The sequence below is a fragment of the Macadamia integrifolia genome, chromosome 12, assembly GCF_013358625.1.
Source record: "Macadamia integrifolia cultivar HAES 741 chromosome 12, SCU_Mint_v3, whole genome shotgun sequence".
Classification (NCBI taxonomy): Eukaryota; Viridiplantae; Streptophyta; class Magnoliopsida; order Proteales; family Proteaceae; genus Macadamia; species Macadamia integrifolia.
The window spans coordinates 4,624,210-4,649,024 of record NC_056568.1 but is presented as its reverse complement, the minus strand read 5'-3'; the positions used below and the strand labels follow the sequence as shown (position 1 = coordinate 4,649,024).

Here is a 24,815-nt window from a genome sequence, read left to right as displayed (position 1 = left end):
TCCACTCTTTTTTTGGGCTTGGTCTTTTTCCAAGACCTCCTGTCCTTTTCCCTCTATTCCAATAAAATGGGAATTCAAATAAGAAAATAGTCTTTTTGCATAGAGGAAAGAAAACTTTCTGTAGGGGTTACAGTGGTTAAATTTAGTTGCAAGTGCCTGACAATAACTACCTCATAGCTTGTACCAGGTTGAGCCTGAGATTGCGATGATAGTCCAACTGATAAAAAGAGAATATCTGTTTGATTAATAAAGATAAAAGGCAAGAAAGCATCACCATTCAAGTGAAATGTTTTATCTTTCGCTTTTTTACATGAAGTGAGCATGGATGAGTAGGGAAAATGATCATGCCACACAAGAAAGTAAAACATTTTTACTACATTTTACAGAGGCTGTTAGACTTATTTTGTTGAGTATATACATGCGGATTTAACTTTTTGCATCCTATGTATGAGCCATAAGCACTTGCCTAATCATGAGTTCCTCTTCTTTACTGCAACCCTATCCTTTGAGTGACTTGGAAATGATGTGTCTATTTCAGGTTGGTGCAATTGTGTTATACACATATGTATTCCAAATGCTTGCACCTCCACCTGAAGGTACCTTTGACATTGAGGACAAAAATCTTCCGATCAAGGGACCTCCAAAGATTGGCACTCCTGAGCCTCCAAAGAATGGCACACCTGAGCAAGTTCCGTTGCTTGTACGGGAGCCTGAGTCAACAGATACAAATGCCTTGAACAAAGGAACGGTAAGGAACAAAATTTTGTTATGTATCTTTGTTACTTTATTTTCTTTTCCTTTCCTTTTTCTTTCTTTCATCTCATATTTTTTAAAATGTCTTACTGTGCTCAATGTGAGACTGTCTTTGTTTGTAACTGAAACAACTGGATCCTATCTGCACATGTTTGGACGAGTTTTGGATGCTTCCTATTTGAACTTTGGATTTGCCACATTTCTTTTTGAATTTATGATCACTTAAAACTTCACTGCTAGATTTTGATTGGCATGTCATGCTTCTTGATGCAGATCAAAAAGTTCTTAGGCTTCCTATATGAGAAGTTGAAGCTCAAGCAAATTCTTCAGCCACCTATCGTTGCATCTGTGAGTCTAAACATTTTGACCTTGACAAATTGATTATTATTTTTGTTGTATATTTGAGAATGGCGGTTTGTTGCTGCTGTTGTTGTTGTTGTAATTGTTTTGTTTAATTCATGAGTAGTGTAACCAAGGTTTAAAGTATCGATATTCAATATCAAGTATTGTATCAGAAGGGTGGTTTTAAGAGACGTATCATATCGTATCGAAGAAACGCAAGATATTCTAAAGATAAGCATGGATTATGGAAATGCTTAGGATATGCAAAATACTTTAACAAAGTACGATGAGACAAGTGTATTCAATTGATTATCAGTAAAGGATGAGGTTTTTCACATGTACTAATACCAAATTTGTATTAGGATCATATTGGTTGCCTTTTTATTTTGGGTGAATAAATAATTGCATTAAGGGGCGCACTTGGTCCAATGGTAAAGTTATAAATGTTGCGACCTGGCGGTCAAGCGATTGGAACAACCTCTAGACGTTCTCGGGGTAAGGCTGCGTAATTCTTGCCCACCTGGACCGCGCACAATGTTGGAGCCTTGTACACTGAGTACGCCCTTTTTTAATAAATAATTGCATTATGAAGAGGAAGAATATACAAAGGGAAGGGGGGGGAGCCAAAGGACAAGACCTCAAGGGAGGAAACAACAATAGAGGGGCAACAACAAGGGACAAGACCTCAGGGGAGGTAGCAACAATAGAGGGGCAAGAGTGCAGCTAAGAGAATGGATACATCAAGAGGGGGGGCAATGATGGAGGAGGCGAGACCCCAGGAGACAACAATGAACCTATTCTTTAGGGTGTCTCTAACACGGGGATGATAAAGACTACTAATCTTGGAGCTGACATCAAAGTAGATGGCTTTCTAAATCTTGTCAAAAGATCTAGAGTTGGAAGTCCATCTACGAAGGTTGAGCTCCACCCAAATATGGGTAATTGTGGCACCAAAAGCAAGCTTCCCAATCGAATCACAATAAAAGATCCTCCAAAAGTCATGTCAACCCAGATCCATTCTCTAGAAAAATGAAGGATTCGTCTGCTAGAAGGCCAGCAGGAGCGAAGGACCCTCTTCCAAACCGATGAGGAGAAGGGGCAGAAGAAAAAAAGATGGTTAACATCTTCAGTGCCATTTCAGCAGAGACAAAAAGAGGGGGTGGGACTTGAATATGCCGGTATATGAGAAAAGACTGTGTGGTGAGGCAGGTCGAGAGAGCTCGCTAGGTCATAAAGCTATGACGAGGGATGTGGCCTTCAGACCAAATTGTGTTACGCCAAGGCACAAGGGGGCCTTTGGAACAAATGACTTCCCAATTATAGACAGAGGTAAACAATCCCTAGGAAGAGGGAAGCCAGAGGATTTTATCTCTTCCACGGCGGCCGAGGGGAATGGGGGAAGAGAAGGCCAGAGATCAGCAAGGGGGGAAGGAGAAGGGGGGTCACCTATTAGGAGAGAGAATGGCAGCAACATTTGTAGATCTACCCAACCCAGAGGAGTAAATGTATCTAGGGGAGACTGGGGAAAGCAGGGTGCCGGAAGGATGCTGGGGGTCCATCCAAAGGGAGGTGGTGGAGCCATCTCCAATTGTATAGGAAATTGTACCAACGATGGGACTACAACTAATGATTTTGTGCCAAATCCTGGAAGCATCAGAGGAAGTGGCAATTGTCCAGAGAGAGTCTCTCGTGAGAAGATAGGAGTAAACCCAACTACCCCAAATGTTGTGCTTGGAGATGATTTTCTAGATGAGCTTTTAGATGCTAACAGAGTTGACATCTTTGGTTTTCTTCAAGCCAGGGCCTCCTTCCGATTTGGGGTTGTAAACCATGGACCAAGGCAAGGTATGCAGGAATTTGGAGGATTCTGCACCTTTCTAGAGGAAGGAGCAGAGAAGGGAATCAATCAGAGGGGAGAATAAAGATGTTGGATCAGTAGAGGACTAGAGGTACATGAATTGGAGGGCAGATTTTATGAGGACCAGCATACCAGCATAGGAGAGGAGGTTGCTTTTCCAAAGCAGGAGATTTTTCCTTCTCAGGAAATGCCCAATGAGACAATTGCTCTATTTAGGCATTTCAGAGTCAAGCATTCCTTCAGGGCAGAAACCCACCATTGAGTCATTGAGAAGGGTTTGGGGGGGGGGAATGAATGACAGAGGAAGGCCAACACAAGAAGGGTGAGAGTTGGAAGTGGCCACAACTTTTTAGGATTTCGGAGGGTTGGGAGTAGGGGAGGGAGGGGGCCCGTGGGAGTAGAAGGGGTGCAAGAAGGAACAAGAGAGGAAAGGGCAACAGATGAGGGAGGAGGTTGGAGGGAGGTAACGGCAGTGGGAACTACCAGAGGAGAGAGGGACATGGGGGGGTTTGGAGGAAGGGGTTTATTGTCACCTTCGTATTGTATCAGTACCTTAAAGATATGATGCCGATGATTTTGGGAAATAGTGGTTTGTCTAACTTGCACCAGCCCTCCTTTATTTATAGAGGAATTATCACTCCCCTCCCCTGAACTATCGCTAAATATCAAGCTCCCCCACGTTTTTGACAATATTTCACTCCCCTCCCCCTAAATCAAAAGATTCTATCAACCGTGACTAGGTGTTAGATTTTGTTGTTAAGTGGTTGTCTTTTTTTTTTTTTTTTTTTTTATATATATAATACCCTAAATGCCTCCATCCCTAATTGATCAAAAGAAGGAATTATTGAAAAATAATGGGGAACTTCAAGGTAACCCTCTTTGACGAAGCAAACGGCGAACCAAAGAGTCCTTGATATACGAAAACTGAATCGGCGAAGCAAACAACGAACCTGTGTTGGGAATATTAGACTGAAGACCAATTTTAAAATTTGAAAAGATCTGACTGAACGGGCGTTGCCTAATTTTTAAATGTTAGATGAGAAACGGAAGGAATACCTTTTCCATAAGTCACTATTTTCTCCTCTCCCTTTTGTCGTATATTTTCTCAGTTACTAAAATCCGAGAGGAGAGAGAGTCCCTTATTTTAAGGTATATCAAGAAATGGAGAGTTCCAGACATAAAAAACCGAAGGAGTCTTCAGTCGGTGCTGTGAAAAGCATTCTTACTCTCTTGGAGCCTAAAGTATAGCCATGGATTATGGCAACATAGCAAGGTTGTAGCTGTTACTCATTCGTGTCTCCGACAAGAGAAGGATGGGATCATACTTTGTCCTCCTCGAGAGGATTTGTGTTCCTCAACCCTCAATGCAGAGATATGCGGTGATTTCTATCTTTGAAAAACTCCGATCTGCTCTGCCATACCTATGCGCGAACTCTGATTCCGGAAGGGATGTTATTTTTTATTGTCTTCACTCCACTTCTGCTGCGGTCGTCGATCAATCAGTTCGGGAACTTTGCCGCTTCGTCAAAAAGGGTTACCTTGAAGTTCCCCATGGTTTACTTGAACTTCAATCGCTTCTTCGAACTCTCGGTTAGAGTTTCTCTGAAGCACAAAAAGTGGTTCCTTCATTTGGTCGATTAGGGATGGGGGCATTTAGGGTATTATGAAAAAAAGGACAGCCACTTAACAACAAAATCTAACACCTAGTCACGGTTGATAGAATCTTTTGATTTAGGGGGAGGGGAGTGAAATATTTTAAAAAATGTGGGGGAATTTGATATTTAGCCATAGGTTAGGGGAGGGGAGTGATAATTCCTCTTATTTATAATATTTGAGATATGAGTACAAGTACCATAATGCCCCTATGGACAATTCTACCCCTACTCATATTACAACACTCCCCCTCAAGTTGGTGCTCACACATTCCCAACTTGCACAAAATAGGATGAAAACCCTTACTACTAAGACCTTTCGTAAGGACATATGCTAACTGATCTCTAGACCTTATAAAAGGAATACAAATAAGACCTTGCTCCAACTTCTCAATAACATGTATGTCAATCTCCACATACTTCGTACCTTCATGCTGAAACGGGTTACGCGCAGTGCTACTAGTTGATCTGTCCTCACTGTACAACATCATAGGCACCTGAGTAGGCACACCCAAATCCTAAAGAAGACCCTGAAGCTAGAGCAACTCATAAATACTCAAAACTCAACCTTTGCACTTGATCTAGCCACCACTACCTGCTTCTTGCTTCGCCATGTGACAAAGTTGCTGCTAACAAAAGTACAATAGCATGGCGTGGACCATTGATCAACTGAGGAACCAGCCCAGTCTAAAACAGTATAGGCCTCTACATGCATATGATCAAAAGGTGAGAATGGAATGCCCTTCCCTGAAGCTGACTTCAAGTAGAGGAGAATACAAAACACTACCTCTATATGAGAAGTATAGGGATCATGCATATATTGACTCACCAAATTGATAGCATGGTGGCTGATGTCTAGTCTAGTATGGGACAAATAGATTAGTCGCCTAACTAGTTTTTGGTATCAACCCTTATTAATTGGTCTGTCATCCTTGCTCTTTAGGTGAGCATTGGCCTCAAGAGGAGTATCAGCTAGCATGCACCCTAACATTAATGCAGGAGTAGATTACAAGTATTGGCCTCAAGAGGAGTATCTGCTAGGATGCACCCTAACATTAATGCAAGAGTAGATTACAAGTAACTAACTCCGTAGTTTATAACCCCAAACAATACAAATAGGAACAAGAAACAAAGAAATAATACCATCAAATAAACCCCCAAGGATACAATACCCATATAGGAGCAAAACCAGCCCAAAACCCAACCCGATAGGAAAGAGAAAGACCTTCTATAGAGCTGGAGAGAGAAAGGTGCGGCCAGGTCTGTGGGAGTCCGATTGAGCTACACTTTTGGGTGTAGATAGTCCCTAGGGAGGGTACAAAAACCACCAAATATGAAGGGCTTCTGACGGCTGGTTATGGAGTTATGCGCTTTCTTGATTTTCAAACTTGGGAGAGAGAATGTGAAGAATTCTGTAGGAACAACAACTTGTCTTCTTCAGATAACCTTCAAGAGAGGATCAATTGATCCTCTTAGAGTATAGAACCAATCCTCCAAAGGATCTACAGATTAGATCCCAAACTTGGACAGCAATGAGGGTCGATTGGCTTCAAGAACAAGTACTCTTTGGCTGGCTGATTCTGATTTTGTATGCTTTAACATGTCTGAACTTCTAATAACAATAAACAGAAAATAAAAATAGAAAAATAAGAATTGATGGAGGGTTGAGAAGGGTGAAAGAGAATAAAGGAATGGGCATCTCACCCCTCAGGTTTTGGGTATCACATCCCTCAAAGGTTTAGGCATCTCACCTCTCAATAACAGTTTTTTTAGCTAAAGAGTAATCACTCAATAATTCATTCATTCAAATATGAAATTATAAGTACATAGGCTCCTCTATTTATAGAGGGCAGAATAGCAATCAAACTACTACTAGGAGCTAGTTTCCCAATAGGACTAGACATTCCTACTACAACTAGGAGCTAGTTTCCCAATAGGACTAGACACTTCTACTACAACTAGGAATTCAAAATAGGACTAGGACCTGACTTTATGACTCCAACATGGAGTAGGACTAACTAACTAATAGTCCATATAGCACTTTACAAGCGACCAATGGCCTGATGGGCTTTTATTGAATTAAATAGCAACTAACTAAACTAATGAATTAAATCCTGTTTTTCTACCTTCTACCCATATTTTAGGCCTATTAAAGTGGCACATTTCAAAGAAAACCCATGGGATCAAAGGCCCGACACATAGATAACACAACTCAAGGCTTATTGCAATAAAATAAGCCAAAGTGATTTATCTACATTAAACATTCCAATCCCAGAATGGAGATCTAGAGTGTACTTCTGTTGGGAGAAAAATACACCTCTAGTAGAATGAGCCACCTCAATACCAAAGAACTACCGCCACTTACCAGATCTTCAATCTTGAACTCCTTACCTAGATGAGTCTTCAAGTTAGCTATTTCAGCCGGATCACTCCTATTGACGATAATGTCATCAATATAAACAATAGAATAATAACTTGATCACCAACTCTCTTGATAAATAGAGTATGATCAACATTACTATGTTTATGTCCCATTGAAACCATAGCCCTATAAAAACAACCAAACCATGCTCTAGGAGATTGCTTCAGCCCATACAATGCCTGCTTCAGTTTGCACAATTCCCTTGAGTCTCCTTGCTAGAATAATTTGGAGGGATGTCTGATACAGATAAGGCTGCACTTACCTGGTTGGACCAGCATGACCGGCTTTGGAAGCCAAGAGCCAAGAAGAACCGGTCCAGCCCAGGTTTTTGGTCCAATAAGGGTTGGTAGTAGTTTAGTTTAATAATGTCTTTTATTTTATCATGTTTGTTTTTGGATAAGATACGTAGGAGATAGAGAAATAGGAGTCTGTTTCAGTTTTAGAGTCCAAGTAGGAGTCTTGTTATTTTCTATTTAAATACTTGCACATATCCAATGTTGGATAGAATGAAGTAATTTGAATGAGAATTGGTTACAATTAGTGTTTTGTGAGAACGTGTGCTTCCCCTTCTCCCCTACTATTATGTTTTTCCCTCTCTTCCGTAAGGCCCTCCATCAACTTGGTATCAGAGCCGAAGGATCCCCATTCCCTTTCTTCGTTCCATCCCTTTCTTCCCTTTTCATTCGTTGTGTTAGTTCTTGCCGTGATTGAGAACAGGAAAAAAAAAAAATTCTATTCTTAACCCACTGCCACTGCCAAAGCCACCCTAACCTTAAACCCATCGTCCCTGTCCTCCCCTTCGATTCTTCACAATCCCAGTGTTGCAATCTCTTGCAACAGTCCCAGCCACTTTTGACTCCACAATAAACCCTGTCTCCTTCTTCCTTTTCCCTTCTTCTCAATTTCTGTCCAGCACAAAAAAAATAAAATAAAATAAAAAACTATCACTCATGCACCCAATCCCTTTGATCCTACTGAAACCCACAGAGCAACCCCTCTGGCCTTTGTTTTTCCTTTCTCCGTCGATCAAAACCCTTCTTTTAGGGTTCCAGATTGTGAAAAAAAAAAAGCAGTGCAGCAGAGAGAAAGAAGACAGAAGAGGAAAGGAGATAAAGAGATCGCAGGAAAGAAGCAGAAAGGAGACGAGACAAGAAGTAGCTAGAGCAAGCAGAAAAAAAAAAAAAAAAAAAAAAAAGGCAGCAGAGATAGAGATAGACGATACCACCAGAAGAAAAGAAGAAGAAGAAGCAAGACGAGAGAGGATTGAACCAGAAAAAAGAAGAAGAAGAAGAAGAAGAAGAAGAAGAAGAATAGAAGACGAGAAGAGAGAGAGGCAGCGACATAAATATGATTTTACCTTTATTTTTATTGCGTTGTGTGGTTCTCTCTCTGCTCCCCCATGATATCACTCGCTCTTCTTCTTACTTGCTATTTCTCCTCTCTTTCGTACTTCTAAGTTCTCTTTCCTTTTGTGTTGTTCTTCACTCTGTTTTTTTTTCCCCTAAATATGATTTTACCTTTATTTTGTGTTTTCTCCATACCACAATGACACCAGCTTCAGATCCTAAAATCTAGGACTGATTCTCCCCATTTTTCTCCTGTTGATTTCTCCTAAATCCTTTTTTTTTGATAGAATCGTCACTCTCTTGTACTCCCATCCCTACCACAAAGACACCAACTTCAGATCCTAAAATATAGGACTGATTCTCCCCATTTTTCTGGTGTTGATTTCTTCTAGATTCTATTTCTTTTTGGATAGAATCGTCACTCTCTTCTAGTCCCATCGACCATTCCTATCCCCTAACTTTCTTTAAGGCCCCTCTTATTTGACGGATAAAAAGGGGTGGGAAACTTGGAAGGGTAGGTCCCACATGTTGTGGGTTGGGTTGAAAAGAAAAGGGAATGGAAAGAAATAATGAGATATGTAATTTTTAATGGGGTAGAATTTAGTGGGAGATAGAGGAAATAGAGGTGGGGTGGGATCCTATGGGAAAGAGAGGAAATAGGAGGAGGAGGAGGAGGAGGAGGAAGAGGAGGAGGGAGGGGAGGCAGGGAGAGCCAAAGTCCTACCAATTGAGTGGGTGGGAGAATGTTGAGTACTCCACGTCAGCAGATAACAATAATTGCATTTACTGAACTTGTCTAGTAAGTTTCCCACCCCACTTATCCAAACACTCATATTTGTGGTAATTTGTGAGAAATAAGTACAAGTTTCTCACCCTTTTTTTAACTTTTCCACTTTTCTTTATCAAACAAACAGTGCCTAATTAATTCTTGATTGCAGCTCTTATTTTTCATCCCATTTATTCTTTCCATTATCCATCTATGTATCTTCCTCTCTTCACCTTTCCACCTCTTCACTTTCTTTATTTTGGGATATTTTACTTCTGGTTTTTGTTCTGAAAATTAATTTATAAAATCTGGTAGCTGCTCTTTTAATTCTGATGGTTAGATTTGATATTAGATTTCTGATCCAAATCTAGGCTTCAGATTTGAATCTTCTTCCTCAAATCCTTAAGTGAGCCCATCACTTGCAGACTCAGAGATGGAAGTTTTAGTCTAACCTGGTTTGATAGCTGGTCTTGTTTTGTTTTCAAAGTATGATTCATGGTATTTTCCAATCCTAATCAATTCCTTTTGACAGCTAAACCTAAATGTCTAAAAGAATTGCTGAACAATGCCATGTAGTGGACCAACTTACTGATTACTCAGGTTTATTAGCATGCTGACTCTTCCTGTTCTTGTGATGCATTTAACTGTTTATAAAAAATTTATAAGCTTTCTCTATCTAGCTTTATTGTACTTTTTGCTCTTTCTGTAGTTGTTACTTGTTAATACTACGTACTTATAAAATTATTTTTCCCCCCTGATGAGTGTTAAGAAATTTCTATTAAGTTGGTATTTTGTCCTTTGGTTCAGATCCTCGCAATGATAATTGGTACCATACCTGTCTTGAAGCAACTGATTCTTACAGACGATGCTCCATTCTTTTTCTTCACTGACAGCTGCATTATTCTGGGGTATGTTCAGTTGCTTGTGTTTTTTATGCTAATGACTGCTTTACTTTTGTGATTAGTACCACAACATGGAACCTGGGGACAATTTCCCTCTTCAATTTTCCTTTCTCTTTTGAAGGGTGTTTCTCTCCCCTCTCTCCCCTTCCTTTCTCTACACACATGGCAAGGCTGGAAAAATAACTTTTATTTATTTTTTTATAAGTGGCTGGTAAGGGAACTTAGGGATCGCAGTAGCAGTTATCGGTGGGAAAATGAGAAAATCTTGCCTCAAGATGGTTTGTTAAGTGGTGTGGAAGCAGAATGTGCCAAGCAGCCTCTAAAAGGGTACAGAAAAACAGCAAGGATCTGTGGTCATGGGATTTTTCTGGGCCTCAAAATGGCCCCTTTTTTTCACTCCTAGTTTGGGCATGAGGCATAAAGATTGGATTGGCTTTGGCCTTCGTTGGACTTGGATATGGGCCAGGTGTTCAGCCCATATTTTGGGTCTTCTGTTGTTTAGTTCCCTTAGTCCATTGGTCTTAGCTGGGGCTGTGAATGGAATGGATAGGGTCGGATATACCCCTAGGCATATTCGGCCCTCTTAGCTGGATATATGATATCCAATTAAATATCTGCTGGATATGAAAAGTTTAACCCATATTCCTATCTGTTTATATATCTAGATACTAGATATTAGATCTGATATTGGATATCCGATTAAAATGACCACTACTGCCTATGACATCAGGAGACGAACAAGACAAAAAAATAAAAATTCAGAATGTCTCTTTCGAGTCCCTTGCTACCCTTATCCCCCAATTCTCCCCTTCCCTTTCGATCGAAGGGAAAATAAAATCCAAGACACAAGCTTTCAACAAAGTAAACCAGAGTTTGCCTCTCCTCATTACCAGATATTTAGAGATGAATAAAAAACATAAAGAAAGAAATTTTCCCAACCACTCTCTAATCAAAGAAAATAACAGGGCCTTAGAGATGGATAAGAAGCAAAAGAGTGTTGGGACTTTCCAATCAGGACTGAAAAGAAGCCTGAGCTCCTGTCCAGTTAGCCAACCTGCACATCCTCAATGACTTCCCATTCTTAAGCATCTGCAAGTTCACAACTTCTCCAAGTTTGCAGCCATTCTCTTAGGCCCCGTTTGATAACCATCCTGCTTCCATTCCACTAACTCCAGGTGGAGTTGATTTTTCCTGATTCCATGATTTTCAGGATAGGATTGGCGTTTGGTAACAGTGTTCCGGTAACGATTCCGGAACAGAAAAAAATCAGAATCAGTGTTTGGTATGCACCTGATAGAATCAATTCTCTTTCTGCACCATATAATTATGAAAATTCCATTATACAAATTTAAATTACATTCTTCAATTCTACATCTTCCAAATATTTACACCATTAACCATTGTGGTTTTATTTACAAAAGTGTCATTATCAACTTCTTATACTGTCCTATAATTATGAGATGCCATTGGACATCTTAATAACATTCAAAATTACTAAAATGTTGTTCACATTAGTAGCAACACATCCACAAATTCTGATAATTTAAGTATTTATTGATGGAACCTTACAAATACTACTGAAACCATCAAAATATAGTTGTTCTCAATTGAATCACTTCATGCATTTATGTAAATAAGAAAACTTGATAAAATGAAAACCCAAATGACTAAAAAGATGGTGCATCCAAAAAAATGACAGGTTGATATGCCTGAAGTCCAGGGTTAGTTCCTACTCCATAATCATCCACCCAAATAAATGACTGGATGCTTCTCCTGGACAGGACAAGTGTAGATATGACATCCGCAATTTTTTTGCTCCATGCCTTTTTAAGTAGCATTCTCCCATGGCGATAGTAACAGATAGGATGCTCATTTTCAGTCACTTTCCTGCAAGTGTTATTAAGCAATCAGAATCACCGAAACTTTCATTGTATACAATATATAAACAACAACACTATATTTTGATGCATCATTAAATAAATATGCACTATAAAATACGAATTGTAGAGTATGCATCTCCCTTGCCCTCTCACACTGACTACTACTACTTTGGAGGTATATCACCACCCACAGAAGCAATAGTCTCCACAGGTTCATTTGCTGGTGAAGCATCATATGCTCTAGTCTGGAAAATTCTTTGTCTGCTCCTTGCTCATCCCAAATGAAGTTGTGCAGTGCACAACAAGAGCACATAGCCCTAAAATTTGAGGGGAAATGAGGCATAGACCGTAAAATACCAAATTTTGCTTTTAACACCCCAAATGTCAATCACATTCCTAAAGATGAACATCTATGATTGAACAATTCCTTTGGGGTTCTAACCTGTCTTCCCCCTCTATAATCTCACAGGTGATGCCTCTCTCCTTTAAAAGGTGTTAACTGTTAAATAACCTCTGAGAATCGAGTACCCAGAGTCTACCACATAGTACTTTCCTATCACATATATGATAAATAAAAAAGATATAAGAATTAGAGAACACATAATTAAGAAAATTTATTTGATTAAATGTAAAATATCAAACTTTGAAATGATATAACTTCAAGGAAATGAGGAAATCTCAAACTCTCATTTTGTAATGCATTTGCAAATGCACGACAGTTGTTGGCACTTCCCTCCCATCCTGCATACACGAATGTGACTTTCACGTCAAAAGAACATGCACACATTACATTCTGGATGGTTTTGCCCTTCCTACCTCTATAAGGGATTCACTTTCCCTTAGGTATGTGAGAAGTAATGTGGGTATCAATGGAACAAATACAATCCTAATATGTACAATATTAATACATTTTTGTTAAACTATGTTTACTAAAAAAGTAAACATAGTAGACAAATAGAAAGTGTAAATCAAAATTACCAAGATTACCTTAAAGTATGGGAAGTGCATTGCATATGTCCTTATCTCTTCTGGGCATGTGTCAAAGGATGGTGGTCGGATATATTACTTCCTCAGACTTTATGATGCTTGCAACATTATCTTGGAAAAACGGATGATGGTTTCACCGGAGTGTTGAAATCTTTTAGTTGTGGCTCTACAACAACAACAAAAAACTCAGCCTTATCCCAACTTAATGGGTCGGCTACAAAGATCTGTTCAAAACAAAGTAGGGAAAAACTAAGATACAAAACAGCATAGGGAAGAGGCAAAAAAGAAGGGGAAAATGAAGAAAAAAATACCAGAGAAGTGAAAGACAGATGAAAGTAAGAGAAAAGAAGCTCAACCTAGGAAGCCAGCAGAAACTCAATTAAATGGGATTAGCTACATGTATCCTTGCCCTCCAATAGGCTCTATCCGAGGTCCTGCTTGGGACAAGACCTAGGCCATGCATGTCATTCCGCACAACTTCTCCTATGGTCATTTTTAGGCCTGCCCCTATATCTTTTAGCTCCTTCAATCGTAATCAGATCACTTTTTAATGGGGCATCCCCAGGCCTCTGTTGAACATGGTCATACTATCTCAAACAACTTTTAGATGTGGCTCTATTCCCACCTTTTGATCTAATTGGCTAGAAGAACATCACCAATTGTTCGGCCACCCTAAGGTAACAACTATCTTTTAACCAACCTTATTGTTTCATTAGGTTTCATAAGTTAATGAATTCATGGCGTTCCATTCTAAACTCATAAACAAACCACAGAATCTTAATTCTTTATTTTACTTTCTACACATTCACTCCATGCCATAAATTGACATTCTTTGAACCCTCCACCTTCAAATCACCAATCCAACTTTTTGAACATAAAAAGTGACTCAATTCACCAAGGAACTTCCTTTTCTTTCTATATATCCTTTAGCATCTAGAAAAACTCTGTGATAGTTGGCCATGGTTTAACTCTAGTATGACATATTTTGGGGGAAGGTGGAGAAATAGTGTTGGGACTCTCTAGTGGAGCAACCCAAATTCCTTGTACACTAGAAACCCTTAGGCATAACACCCCATTTTTTGTATTAGTGTGCTAGAAACACCTCAGGTTTCCAAGTTGTTGACCACATAGGAAGCTCCTCAGAGTTCAGAAACACATCATTCTTGTATCAATGCACTACTTTGAATTTATCCATTAGTTCGTTCAGTGCTTGGGAGTTTCTCATTAAGTATTGGTTTTTATATGTGAGTCTTGGATAAATTCTTAAATGAAGCTACAGACTTAAAAGAAGCCTATGACTACTGACTAAGATACATGCACCATTTGACAACGTTCTGTTTCTGTCGTTTCTGCGTTTTCTTGTTCCCAAAAACGGAGAAACAACCTAAAAAGCGTTTGATAAAGTTGTTCCGTTTCACCCATTTCTAGAAACATAAATCCAAATTTATGCTCATTTACAATTCTAGAAACGACTTTGACGAAACAAGTCGGACTTGTTTTGTCGTTTCTAGAAACGAATTTGAGAGAAAAAAAAAAAAAAAGCTATTGTGCCCAATAAATCTCTCAACTATTTAAACCTAAATAGAGGCAACCGAACCCTCTCTCCCTTTTGGGCATCCGATGATACTATTGGGTTTTTTAGTGGCATTATGTTTGCAAAAAACATTTCAAGAAACAGGTTTATCAAACACCAAAAAATCCGTTTTTGTTTTTGGAAACGTGAAAAGCCGTTTCTGCTGTTTCTAGACACAGAAACAGAAGAAACGTTATCAAACGGTGCCACAGTCTTGGATATTCTTCTTCTCTTGGTAATGAATTATTTTATTCATCCAAAAGGAAAAATGTATTCTGTTTTTAACATTCTGATAAACAGTCTACAGTATCAAGATGAAACTGGTCCCTGGAACATCAAAATCTTAGTTTTGGCAAAGTGTCAACAGAATCATTTGCTTACCAATATGACATGAATTTAAGTAGCACAAACATTTGCACATTAGCAAGCCTAAAAGATGAGCTAAACTTCTCAGTTCTCACATAAGTGTAGAAGGAACTCAAATACTAGGAAAACAGAGAAGCACGCACAAGACCAATAGAGCCAAACCTTGGAAGTGTCTGTATACTAAATCCAAATGGCAAGCACCCACAACACCAGTTGGAATGTTCATCTGTTTAACAGATGCCAGTAGCAGAAAGCACTAGGTTAGAGTACAATTCTGTCTTTCTGTGAGCAATATATTCAGATAGCAAAGCAAGGAATATATGAAACCATGACAAGGTTGTAAGAAAGAAAAGGCTGATGAAGTAAAACAAAGAGAAACCCTTTACCTTGAACCTTCTGAAGTGAATTGTTGAACTCTTCTTGGGATTTAACAACAACAATGTTAGAAGAACCTGAAATTACTTCAGGGGCTTAGCAAAGTCTGCAGAAGTAAACTGATAAATTAAAAGCAAACTGCATCTGCAAAACTGAGGCTATGATTATGAAACCCTAAAAATGATTGAGAGCTTTTGAAAGTCTCTCGGGTATCAGCATTAATCTCCATAAGTCCCGTTTTTTCGCCTCTGGGATCCCCAAGACTTTAGCCCATCTTCTTGATATCACGGGATTCTCCCTTCTGAAGTGAATTGTTGAACTCTTCTTGGGATTTAACAACAACAATGTTAGAAGAACCTGAAATTACTTCAGGGGCTTAGCAAAGTCTGCAGAAGTAAACTGATAAATTAAAAGCAAACTGCATCTGCAAAACTGAGGCTATGATTATGAAACCCTAAAAATGATTGAGAGCTTTTGAAAGTCTCTCGGGTATCAGCATTAATCTCCATAAGTCCCGTTTTTTCGCCTCTGGGATCCCCAAGACTTTAGCCCATCTTCTTGATATCACGGGATTCTCCCTTGGTTCTCTCCTTGTCAAATACCTAGGCCTTCCCCTCATTCCCGCCAGGCTTTTGGCCCACCATTGTATCCCAATTCTTGATCTCTTCCGTAAGAGACTCCGGCTTTGAAAAAGCAGGCTGCTATCCTATGCGGGTCGCCTTGCGCTCTCCAAATATGTGCTTCAATCATCTTTACTGGACGGGCATCTTTACCCTCCCTCCCCCTACCTTCAAAGTCATAGAATGCCTCATCAGCTCTTTCCTCTAGAAAGGAACTGATTCCACCAAGTTCCTCTGCCCCTCCAACTGGAGCTCAGTCTGCCTCCCCAAAGCCATAGGAGGGCTTGGCCTTAGGCGTACCAAAGACATGAACTCGGCGGGTATCCTTAAGCTGATTGGGAGAATTGCCACAAAAAAGATAGCATCTGGGTCTCTTGGGTTTACTCCTATCTCCTGAAATCGAACTCCATTTGGTCCACTACTCTGGGCCCAGAGTCCTCTTGGGTGTGGCATGGCATTCTCAGCCTTAGGCCTCTGGTGCTTGAGGCTATTACCTACTCCATTGGAAAATGGTGCCTCCACCTCTCTTTGGCTGGACCCCTGGCATCCTCCAGGAGTCCTCCTCCATCTCCTCAGTCCTAGAAATGTCTACTCCTCAGGATTGGATAGGATGGCTTCTATCTCATCCATCTTAGTTAATGATGGATGGGCCCCTTCTCCCCTTCCCCCCTTTGCTAGCTAGCATCTGGACCTCTCTTCCTCCTTTTCTCCCCAACCACAGAGAGAGGGAGGATACCATTCCCTGGAATCCTTCTCCTTCCAAGATGTTTATCTTCTCCTTTGCCTATAACCTTGTTAGGACTAAAGCCAATACTGCCCCTTAGCCCAAAGTTCTCTGGTTCAAAGGCCACATTCCCCTCCACAGCTTCACAGCCTGGAGGGCTCTCACCAACTGCCTCCTGACGCAGTCTTTCCTCATCTACCATCACATTCATGTTCCCCTTGCCTGCTGCCTCTACTGGAATGGAACTGAGGATATTGACCATCTTTTCTTCTCCTGCCCCTTTTCCTCCACCATCTGGAAAAAAGTTCTTTCTCGTTGCTGGCCCTTTAGTCGAAGAGCCCTCCCTCTTAGCATGGAATGGCTCTAGATTGATATGACCTTTCACGACCCTTTCATTTGTGATACCGTTGGAAAGCTAGCTTTTTGTGCCACCATCAACTGCCTTTGGATGGAGAGGAATCTTTGTAGATGGACGTCCAACTCTCGCTCTTTTGAAAGGATTTGGAAGGCCATCTTCTTCGATATCTCCACCAAAATTGCAGCTCTCCCATACCGCTAGGAACAGACTTATTGTTGCTTACTGGAACCTCCCTTCAGTCATTCTCCTCCCCCCCCCCCCGCTTTGAGAGATTGTATCCAGTAGATGTAGCCCCCCTTGTTTGATCGGGTGATTCCCCTTGTTTGGCCTTGGGCCTCTCCCCCCTCCCCTTCCCCCTTTTTCTCCCCTTGTATATTTTTCTCTCTTTGGGTTTATATATTTTTATTCATCCAAAAAATAAAAGAATTTGCGGAGGGGATTTTTCTCTCGGGACTAAAGTGTACCGATCGGGAAGGAATGCAACTGCACCTTCTTTCTCATGGATTGTTTGGTAACCAAAAGGGAAGGGTGAGAGAGAAATGAAAACAGAGCAGGTAGGGTTTCATACCAGATCTGAGAGAAGAATGAGATTATGAGAGAGAGGAACAGGAGAGACAAACGAAAGGAGTTCGTACCAGATAAGAGATGTGGGCGAAGAACAGGGAAAGACCGGTTTTCACAAGTGTTGCTTGTCGAGAGGAGGGAGGGGCAGAGGAGGAAAAGATAGGAGGGGTAGAACGGCATCTAGGGTTTTGAGCAAACAAAAATTATCGGGATCAATATTAATTTTGTATGGGTATTCCAACTTGGTTGCTCCAGAACAGACGGAGCATCAAAATGATGTTCCATACATCTTGATTTCGGAGGGGCATTGGGGGGGGGGGGGTCTGTTCTCTGGGAGCATGACATGAGACCAGATTTGCCAAACAGAATTCCACTCCTGTTTTATTCCTGCGGATAAGAATCAGCAGAATCAAGAATCAGGTGTGTCATCAAACGGGGCCTTAGCCAACTGCTTCATTTAGTTGTATTGGGTCCGCAACACCATAGGTATAGGCATAGAATATTGGGGATTTAATTGCATTCATTACGTAAAGGTTTAGACACTTGAATAGATAGAGAAGTCTCTTTATTGTAGTTCTGGTGAGTCAAGACCAAGCTTTATTAGGTTAGAAAGTTTTTCTAGAGCTGGTTTCCTTGAGCTACAGTGAAGGAAAATGTCCAACAACTGTGGTTATAGCTGCACTATGACAGTTTTTAGCATGCAAACTTTGTGGAGTCTTGTCTACATCACCCTGTACTCCAGTGTCTGGATTGAACACAATTATACTTAACCACATGTCAAAATAAGGGTTTAAAAATTGTCTAGGAAAAATGTTTGGACTGTTGAATATACAGGAGGTACATAGTGGCCTGTACAGTTGAGATGGGCCACTAAATCTAATATGTGGCAAACCCAAAGGGTATCCTCTCTACCCAATGTTCTAAAAATCAATCCTCCACATGGAAACAGCTGCAGGCAAAGGAAAAGTCTCTTCACCATCTGTAGGAAACCTTTCTCCTCTTTTTTATTGTTAGCCTTGTACTATACAAAAATTTGAGGCTGGACCACAAGTACTTTAGAAGCTATAACCATCTGTAGGAAACCTTTCTCCTCTTTTTTATTGTGAGACGAGTACAATACAAAAATTTGAGGCTGGACCACAAGTACTTCAGAAGCTATAAAGGGTTCTGTAAACTGACTTTTTTTAGACATGAGGTCGTGTTCTTGTGATGTGGTACACTTTGATGGATGTGGGGAGAAACCATGTGATAGGGGACCCAACACCTGTCTTAGTGGTCAAATTTTCAAATCAAAATAAGTACGAGTTATGGTTATTAAAGTGAGTTAAATATTTCACAAATTTACTAGAATGCATTTCACTGTAATGGAATGTAGTGGCATTTCTGTAATCCTTTGAACTTTTAATTACTTTTATGGCATATCTTTTACTTGTTTTGAGCTGAAACTTACCTGTGATGAGGGCCCTCTACCACGTGGACTCACCCATGATTGCTGATGTTGCATGTTGTGGCGCTACAAATACCATGAATGCTTGGCCAAGATTGGCTGAGCTGGTTTCAATGGAATGAGGTGTTCAACAAAGAAGCCAGCCATCTAATATGCGTAATGATGCAAAAATATTTCCAGGACAACCAACCATCTGCATTGTCTACCTTATAGTAGTGGCCGAGTCTAAGTCTATCAAGCGATATGAGAGCAAGGACAATCGACTCCCTGGTTCCTGCCTCATCTATTTTATAATGTCAACTGAATCAACTTCTATGACAACCTTGTCTTAACCTCTTCTTAGGAGTAAATTCAAGCTAAATATGGGAAAGAGTAACTTAAGGGTACACTCTGGATCATCCATGTCAGCCAAAGATGTACTATAAAAGCTTTCTGGAACTGGACACTGACATGAGGGTATTGCCAAAGGTGCCCCTCTGCATAGCTAGATAAAGAAAGTTGAGGCAAATTGGCTACCAGACCAATGGGGTGCTTTGATTTTTTTTTCCCCCCTTTCTGTTTCTTATTTCCTTTGACAAAAAGAGGGTTGGAGAAAGGAAAATATTTTCTCAAATAGCATTAGAACCTTAAATATACCAGCCACCTTAGGCCAAATGGGGAACATGTGCTGCTTTATTCTTTGGTTCATCACTGATCAGCTTCTTAAATAAACATGTTTGTAAAAAAAAAAAAAAAAAAAGATATGAGCAGACTGTATTTGTCGAATCCCCCTATATATATATATATGTGTGTGTGTGTGTGTGTGTATTTGTCAAATCCCCCCCCTATATATATATATGTGTGTGTGTGTGTGTGTATTTGTCAAATCCCCACCCCTATATATATATTAATTATCTTGTGGTGTTAATGCTCAGATAAATATATTTCAACTTCTATTGATTATCTAACCTTGGCATGTGGCTACAGGGACGCTATGATTCCATGCATTTTGCTAGCTTTGGGAGGTAATCTTGTAGATGGTATGTTCATCATAACCTTTTGTCTTTCCATAATATTAGCCCTTTTACTGTATTTATAAGATACCAAATTTCATAGAATCATCATGCAACATTGCATGTATGTGAAAACAAACCTGAGATGTTCTCTTTTCTGATATGTAAGTTTGAAAAAAAAGTTACAACAATAAGATACATGAGAAGACCATAGGATGAAAAAAAATATAGAATGGGTCAAGTTCCATCATTCTTGAATATGTTTTGCCCAGTACTAACCAGATAGGGCGCTTAATTGATCAAACACGCCTGTAATGGGCTGCACCCAAATGACACTCTTCTTCCCTTTCTTGTAGGACCTGGTAGTTCGAAGCTTGGATTTCGAACAACTGCTGCTATTATTTTTGCACGGTTGGTTTTAGTCCCTCCTGCTGGGCTTGGCATTGTGATGTTGGCTGATAAGCTTGGCTTCCTCCCACCTGGTGATAAGATGTTCCGATTTGTTCTTCTCCTCCAGCATACAATGCCGACATCTGTGCTTTCTGGTAACTTGTTTTCTCCAAACAAGCTCCCCACCCCCCCCCCCACCCAAAGAAAAAAAAAAAAAGGCTCTAGTACATACCATATATAACAACCTGTGAAGTGTTATTTATTCATTTTTTATTATTATTATGGTTTTGTAGGAGCTGTTGCTAGTTTAAGAGGATGTGGAAGGGAGGCAGCTGCCGTCCTGTTTTGGGTACACATCTTTGCAGTCTTCTCAATGGCTGGGTGGATTGTTCTATATCTCAGCATACTCTTTTGAGAGTTCTGACGTTAATTTATGTTGATACCATCGTTGAGAATAGGGTAGGGTGTTTTATTCGCCCTTTCGAACATACAAGTGTTGTATAGGCCTATGAGGCGCTTAAGGGGCTTTCTGCTCATTGCCCATTTTCTTCCATTAATCACTCTCGCTCCCTTTTCTTTCCTTCGTCAGGCTTCAATTAGGAGTTGACGATGCAATTGGTATTCATATTTGTCAATAATTGTAGGATGAACCTATTTTTCGAGTCATAATGATGACCTTGCCATGTCTTGGAAAATCTGAAGACCCAGAACACTTGCTGCCCATCAAGTTCCAAATAGCTGGTAACGGTGGAAAGTTCACTTCTTTAACTGCGGAGCCATGCATCGACACTTGGGCTTGGTTGCAGCTTCAACAACTTCATAGTGAGAGTATGCAATCTTCCGCCGAAGTGGTACAATGGAAGAGGAACATGGTTGTACTGTGTTTTTTCAACGTTTTATTTTGCCACTTACCAACTTTGTTCGACTCTGTACTTGCCTTGTGAGCTGGGACCTTTGGGGTTTATCTTTCTACAAAGCTCCTCCATTTGGCACAGCTAGTTTTCATAGATACCATATGTCATAAAAGCAGCTCCCATAAATAAATACCTCCACTGTTCACCTTGTGCTTCAACAATCATACATTGTATATGTTGAATGTGGCTGAAATTCTACAGTTGACTTATTGGCAAATAATCTAGTTGGGGATCTATAATCTGATGCACTTTGGAGAAATTATTTTATTTTTATTTTTTTTTGCTGGGGTGGGGGTGGGGGTGGTGTCTTGGTATCGGAAAAAAGATCATCTCTAATTAATTTGACATTCAATCCAAGGGTTGAGAAGACTAGGGATATGTGGTCATGTATTGGGATGTCTGTTCAGAGTCCTCCCAGCCTTGGGATCACTAACTAGACTCCCAATTAGTTGGATCACTAATAAGACAGTGCAATTAATTTGAGAGGAGCTACTTGCTTTAGGCAATTAATCTTCCACCCCCAACCTTTCTTCTAATCAAATTTACACAAACCAAATATCATAATTACAAAACTACAAATGGCACCTTCACCCTCCCATGTGTTTTTTTTTGGTTACCCCAACTTTCCTCTTCCTTCGCTCTCTAGCGGCCTAGCCCCACTCCTCCACTCTGTGATTGGTCACAGGCTCACAGCGGGGAAGGATATCGAAGCTATAACAGAGCAGGTTAACGAGAAGTATCAAGTGGAAAACTGAAGGGTTAAAGATTATTAGAGATATCAGAGATTTGGTAATGCGAAGGAAAAAGAGATGATTAAAACAAAGCTGAAACGGGGTATAAAAACAGGGGAACGCCTAAGTTAAAAATGACAAGGAAAAGAAAAAAGGAGGAATTAGATTGGATGGAAGACTACTCCGGGAGAAAGAATTCAATGTAAATTGAGGGTGCCTTATGCTCAGAGAGCCTTTTCCCTATTTGGAGAGCTGTGCCAACATCTCCACTTCCGGATAAAGAAACCGGTGGTGCAATCTTGCACTCTCCACGGCAGGAGTAGCTATGCCAAGCTGGCCTCCACCTGTTGTTAGGCCTCAAGAGTAAATGGAGGGACTACAATGCGTATAAAGGGAATGTAGGCTAATTCAACCCTTCCTACAAGTATGGCACTGACAAGTGGAGGAATTTTCAGCCATCCAGGTGTAGAAGGGGGCTGTAGGCTAATTAATAGCCGGTGTGGAATAAACTCCCAACAAATTTGGTTAAGAGAAAGATAAGGTGGGTAAAAGGATAAATGAAACCCATTCTTCCAATGCTTCACTATAGTAGAGTTTAAGGTATCTGCAACTTGCAACATAGAAGACCCTGCCTTCTTATATGTAATTTAATTCTCATTCCTTTTCCGTAATCCATGAATGAAAGAGGAGAACTGTAATCCAACTCCGGAACCTGTTGCAAAACTCTCTTATGCTGATGTGCCAAGATAGACCACATCAGTCAAGAAAATGATACTTACGAGGAGATGTACAGACAACCATCCGCAGGTTGTCTATCTTACCGCTACCCAAAAAAGGAAAGTTATTCCAAAACAGTGGATACGAATATAGAGGAGTGGGCAGTTTTGACTTTTGAGTGTGGGCCTTATGTGCATTTTAATTTATATCTTCCAACACATTTAACCTACCAGTAAAGACAGAGTCCCTCCCTAGCTTTCCACTGGCAGTACTCACTCACTTCCATGTGCACAGCCCTCGAAGAATAAAACTTCTTTCTAAGCTTATCACAGTCTTGGCTGTAGTGGTAGTGGCCTAACTTGCATTACAGCCAGAATAGGTGTTTCCCTGATGCCTGATCCTAGTACATTATAATCTCGTCCCGTGGGATACTCAGGTAATCACTGAAAATTTTCCGTCAGTTTTAAGAGGATTTGTTTATCTGAGTTGGTGGATCATGGTTGCACGTGGCTTAAACTGAAAAAGTTTCAGTAGCGAGATGGGTGATTTAATCGATGAGTGATTTCTAGGTGGAAGATAAGAACCTTGAGCTTTATTATCATGGCTTGTGCTTTATAGTGTGGTTTGCTTTGAATGTTAATGTTTTTAACTATTTTTATCGGTGGGGATGGTTTTGGGTTTTTTATGATTGTCAAGCAAAAAGGGGTTTGGCAGCAAGCGGAGGGATATGAGTTGTGGGTTTTGTTAAATTCGATTCGTTGTTGTTTTTGCCTTTTCTGTATTTCTGTCTGCAGGTTAGAATTGTTCATAAAGCTCTTTAAAAATACCGTGAATATTGGGTGGTTTTGGAATTAAAAATTGCTGACCCAGCTGGGATTGTTGAAGCAATCTTGAACTAAGAATAGTAAGAATAGTGGCTGTGAGTGTGAGATGTGATTCTTCTGGAGCGAATATGAGACCTTTAAGCAGTTTAGGGATTGGTCTTAGTCTGGTTTTCGGTTTTCTGCTCTTGGCTCTTGTTGCGGAGCTCTACTACTTGTTATGGTGGAAGAGATTCACCAACAGAGAGATTGATGATGATTACAGCAGCATTGGGAGAGAGCTGTTTTACCCGTTCTGCTGGAAGAGAGCACCGTTGTTGAGTTCCACTGCCTTGAGCCCTCAGGAAATCTGCACCCCTGTGAGAATTACAGGGGCTCATGGCCATGAAACAGAGAATCAGCTTAACCTTCGTTCAGGTTCAAATAGGGATTTGCTGCTGAAACCCTATGAAGACGACGGTGTGGATTTGGAACTCATGATGCTCTATAACTTAGCTGGGCCTCCAAGATTCCTCTTCACCATCAAAGAAGAGACAAAGGAGGATTTGGAATCCGAGGATGGGAAGTCCAGAGGTGATAGAAGCCGAAAAGGGTCGAGATGTGGGAGCTTGAGTGACGTCCTGACTGTGGAGACCCCATTTTTGACTCCTTTGTCTTCTCCACGATTTTTCACTCCACCGCTGACCCCTGTGGACCCGTATAGCAACCATGGATTCAACCCTCTCTATGAATCAACAACAGATGCGGAGCTTAACAGAATTAGGTCTTCACCACCTCCAAAATTCAGGTTCTTGAAAAATGCGGAGGAGAAGCTGTACACGAGAAAACTGATGGAAGAAGTCGAGAAAGAGAAACATAAAAATGGTGGGTCTGTTCAAGATGGGTTGGCGAAAGCTCCTGCTTCATCTGTGGTCACAGATGAGGAAGATGGATCTTTTATCACCATAATTGTGGGTAAAAACAAAGAGAAAGAGTTTCATCACCATTCTAGTGCTTCACAAGTGCTACCTCTAGATTGTTCTCCTTCCACAATCCAGCCAGTTTACAGGAAACCCGTCCTGCATTCTAGTCCCATGCTGAGATGAAAATAATGAAACTTGCTGTGATCTCTCTCTCTCCCCCATTTTCTCTCTCCGTTTCTCTCTGATTAATTCTTTCATGATCATTGTTAGGCTTGTTTGTGAACCTAGTGTTAGAGATTTTAGCTTTTGATTTTTTCATGTTTAATTGCATTTCTCTGTCAAATGATGAACGTTCTCTGTAACTTGAAGAGTCTCACAGATGGTAGCGATGGGGAGACTTGTGGTTGTGATTA

The 24,815-nt window shown here is 40.4% G+C and overlaps 2 protein-coding genes across 5 annotated transcripts in view; both read left to right on the top strand.

Moving 5' to 3' along the window:
* The window catches only part of LOC122057818 (protein PIN-LIKES 6), a 35,908-nt gene extending 14,443 nt beyond the window's left edge, over window positions 1-21,465 (top strand). For 3 of the 4 annotated variants that reach the window (XM_042620117.1, XM_042620116.1, XM_042620119.1), the window contains 6 exons: window positions 539-748; window positions 1,027-1,101; window positions 9,947-10,047; window positions 19,902-19,954; window positions 20,284-20,472; window positions 20,611-21,465. In XM_042620117.1, coding sequence (XP_042476051.1) covers window positions 539-748; window positions 1,027-1,101; window positions 9,947-10,047; window positions 19,902-19,954; window positions 20,284-20,472; window positions 20,611-20,732 — 750 coding nt within the window. In that variant the 3' untranslated portion in view covers window positions 20,733-21,465. The remainder of the gene's footprint in view (window positions 1-538; window positions 749-1,026; window positions 1,102-9,946; window positions 10,048-19,901; window positions 19,955-20,283; window positions 20,473-20,610) is intronic. The other variant, XM_042620120.1, reaches the window with a different exon arrangement.
* A 1,448-nt stretch (window positions 21,466-22,913) lies between these two features.
* Window positions 22,914-24,815, top strand: LOC122057432. The gene has a single exon (XM_042619534.1). The coding sequence runs from the start codon at window positions 23,632-23,634 to the stop codon at window positions 24,583-24,585; it is 954 nt and encodes a 317-aa protein (XP_042475468.1). The 5' UTR covers window positions 22,914-23,631; the 3' UTR covers window positions 24,586-24,815.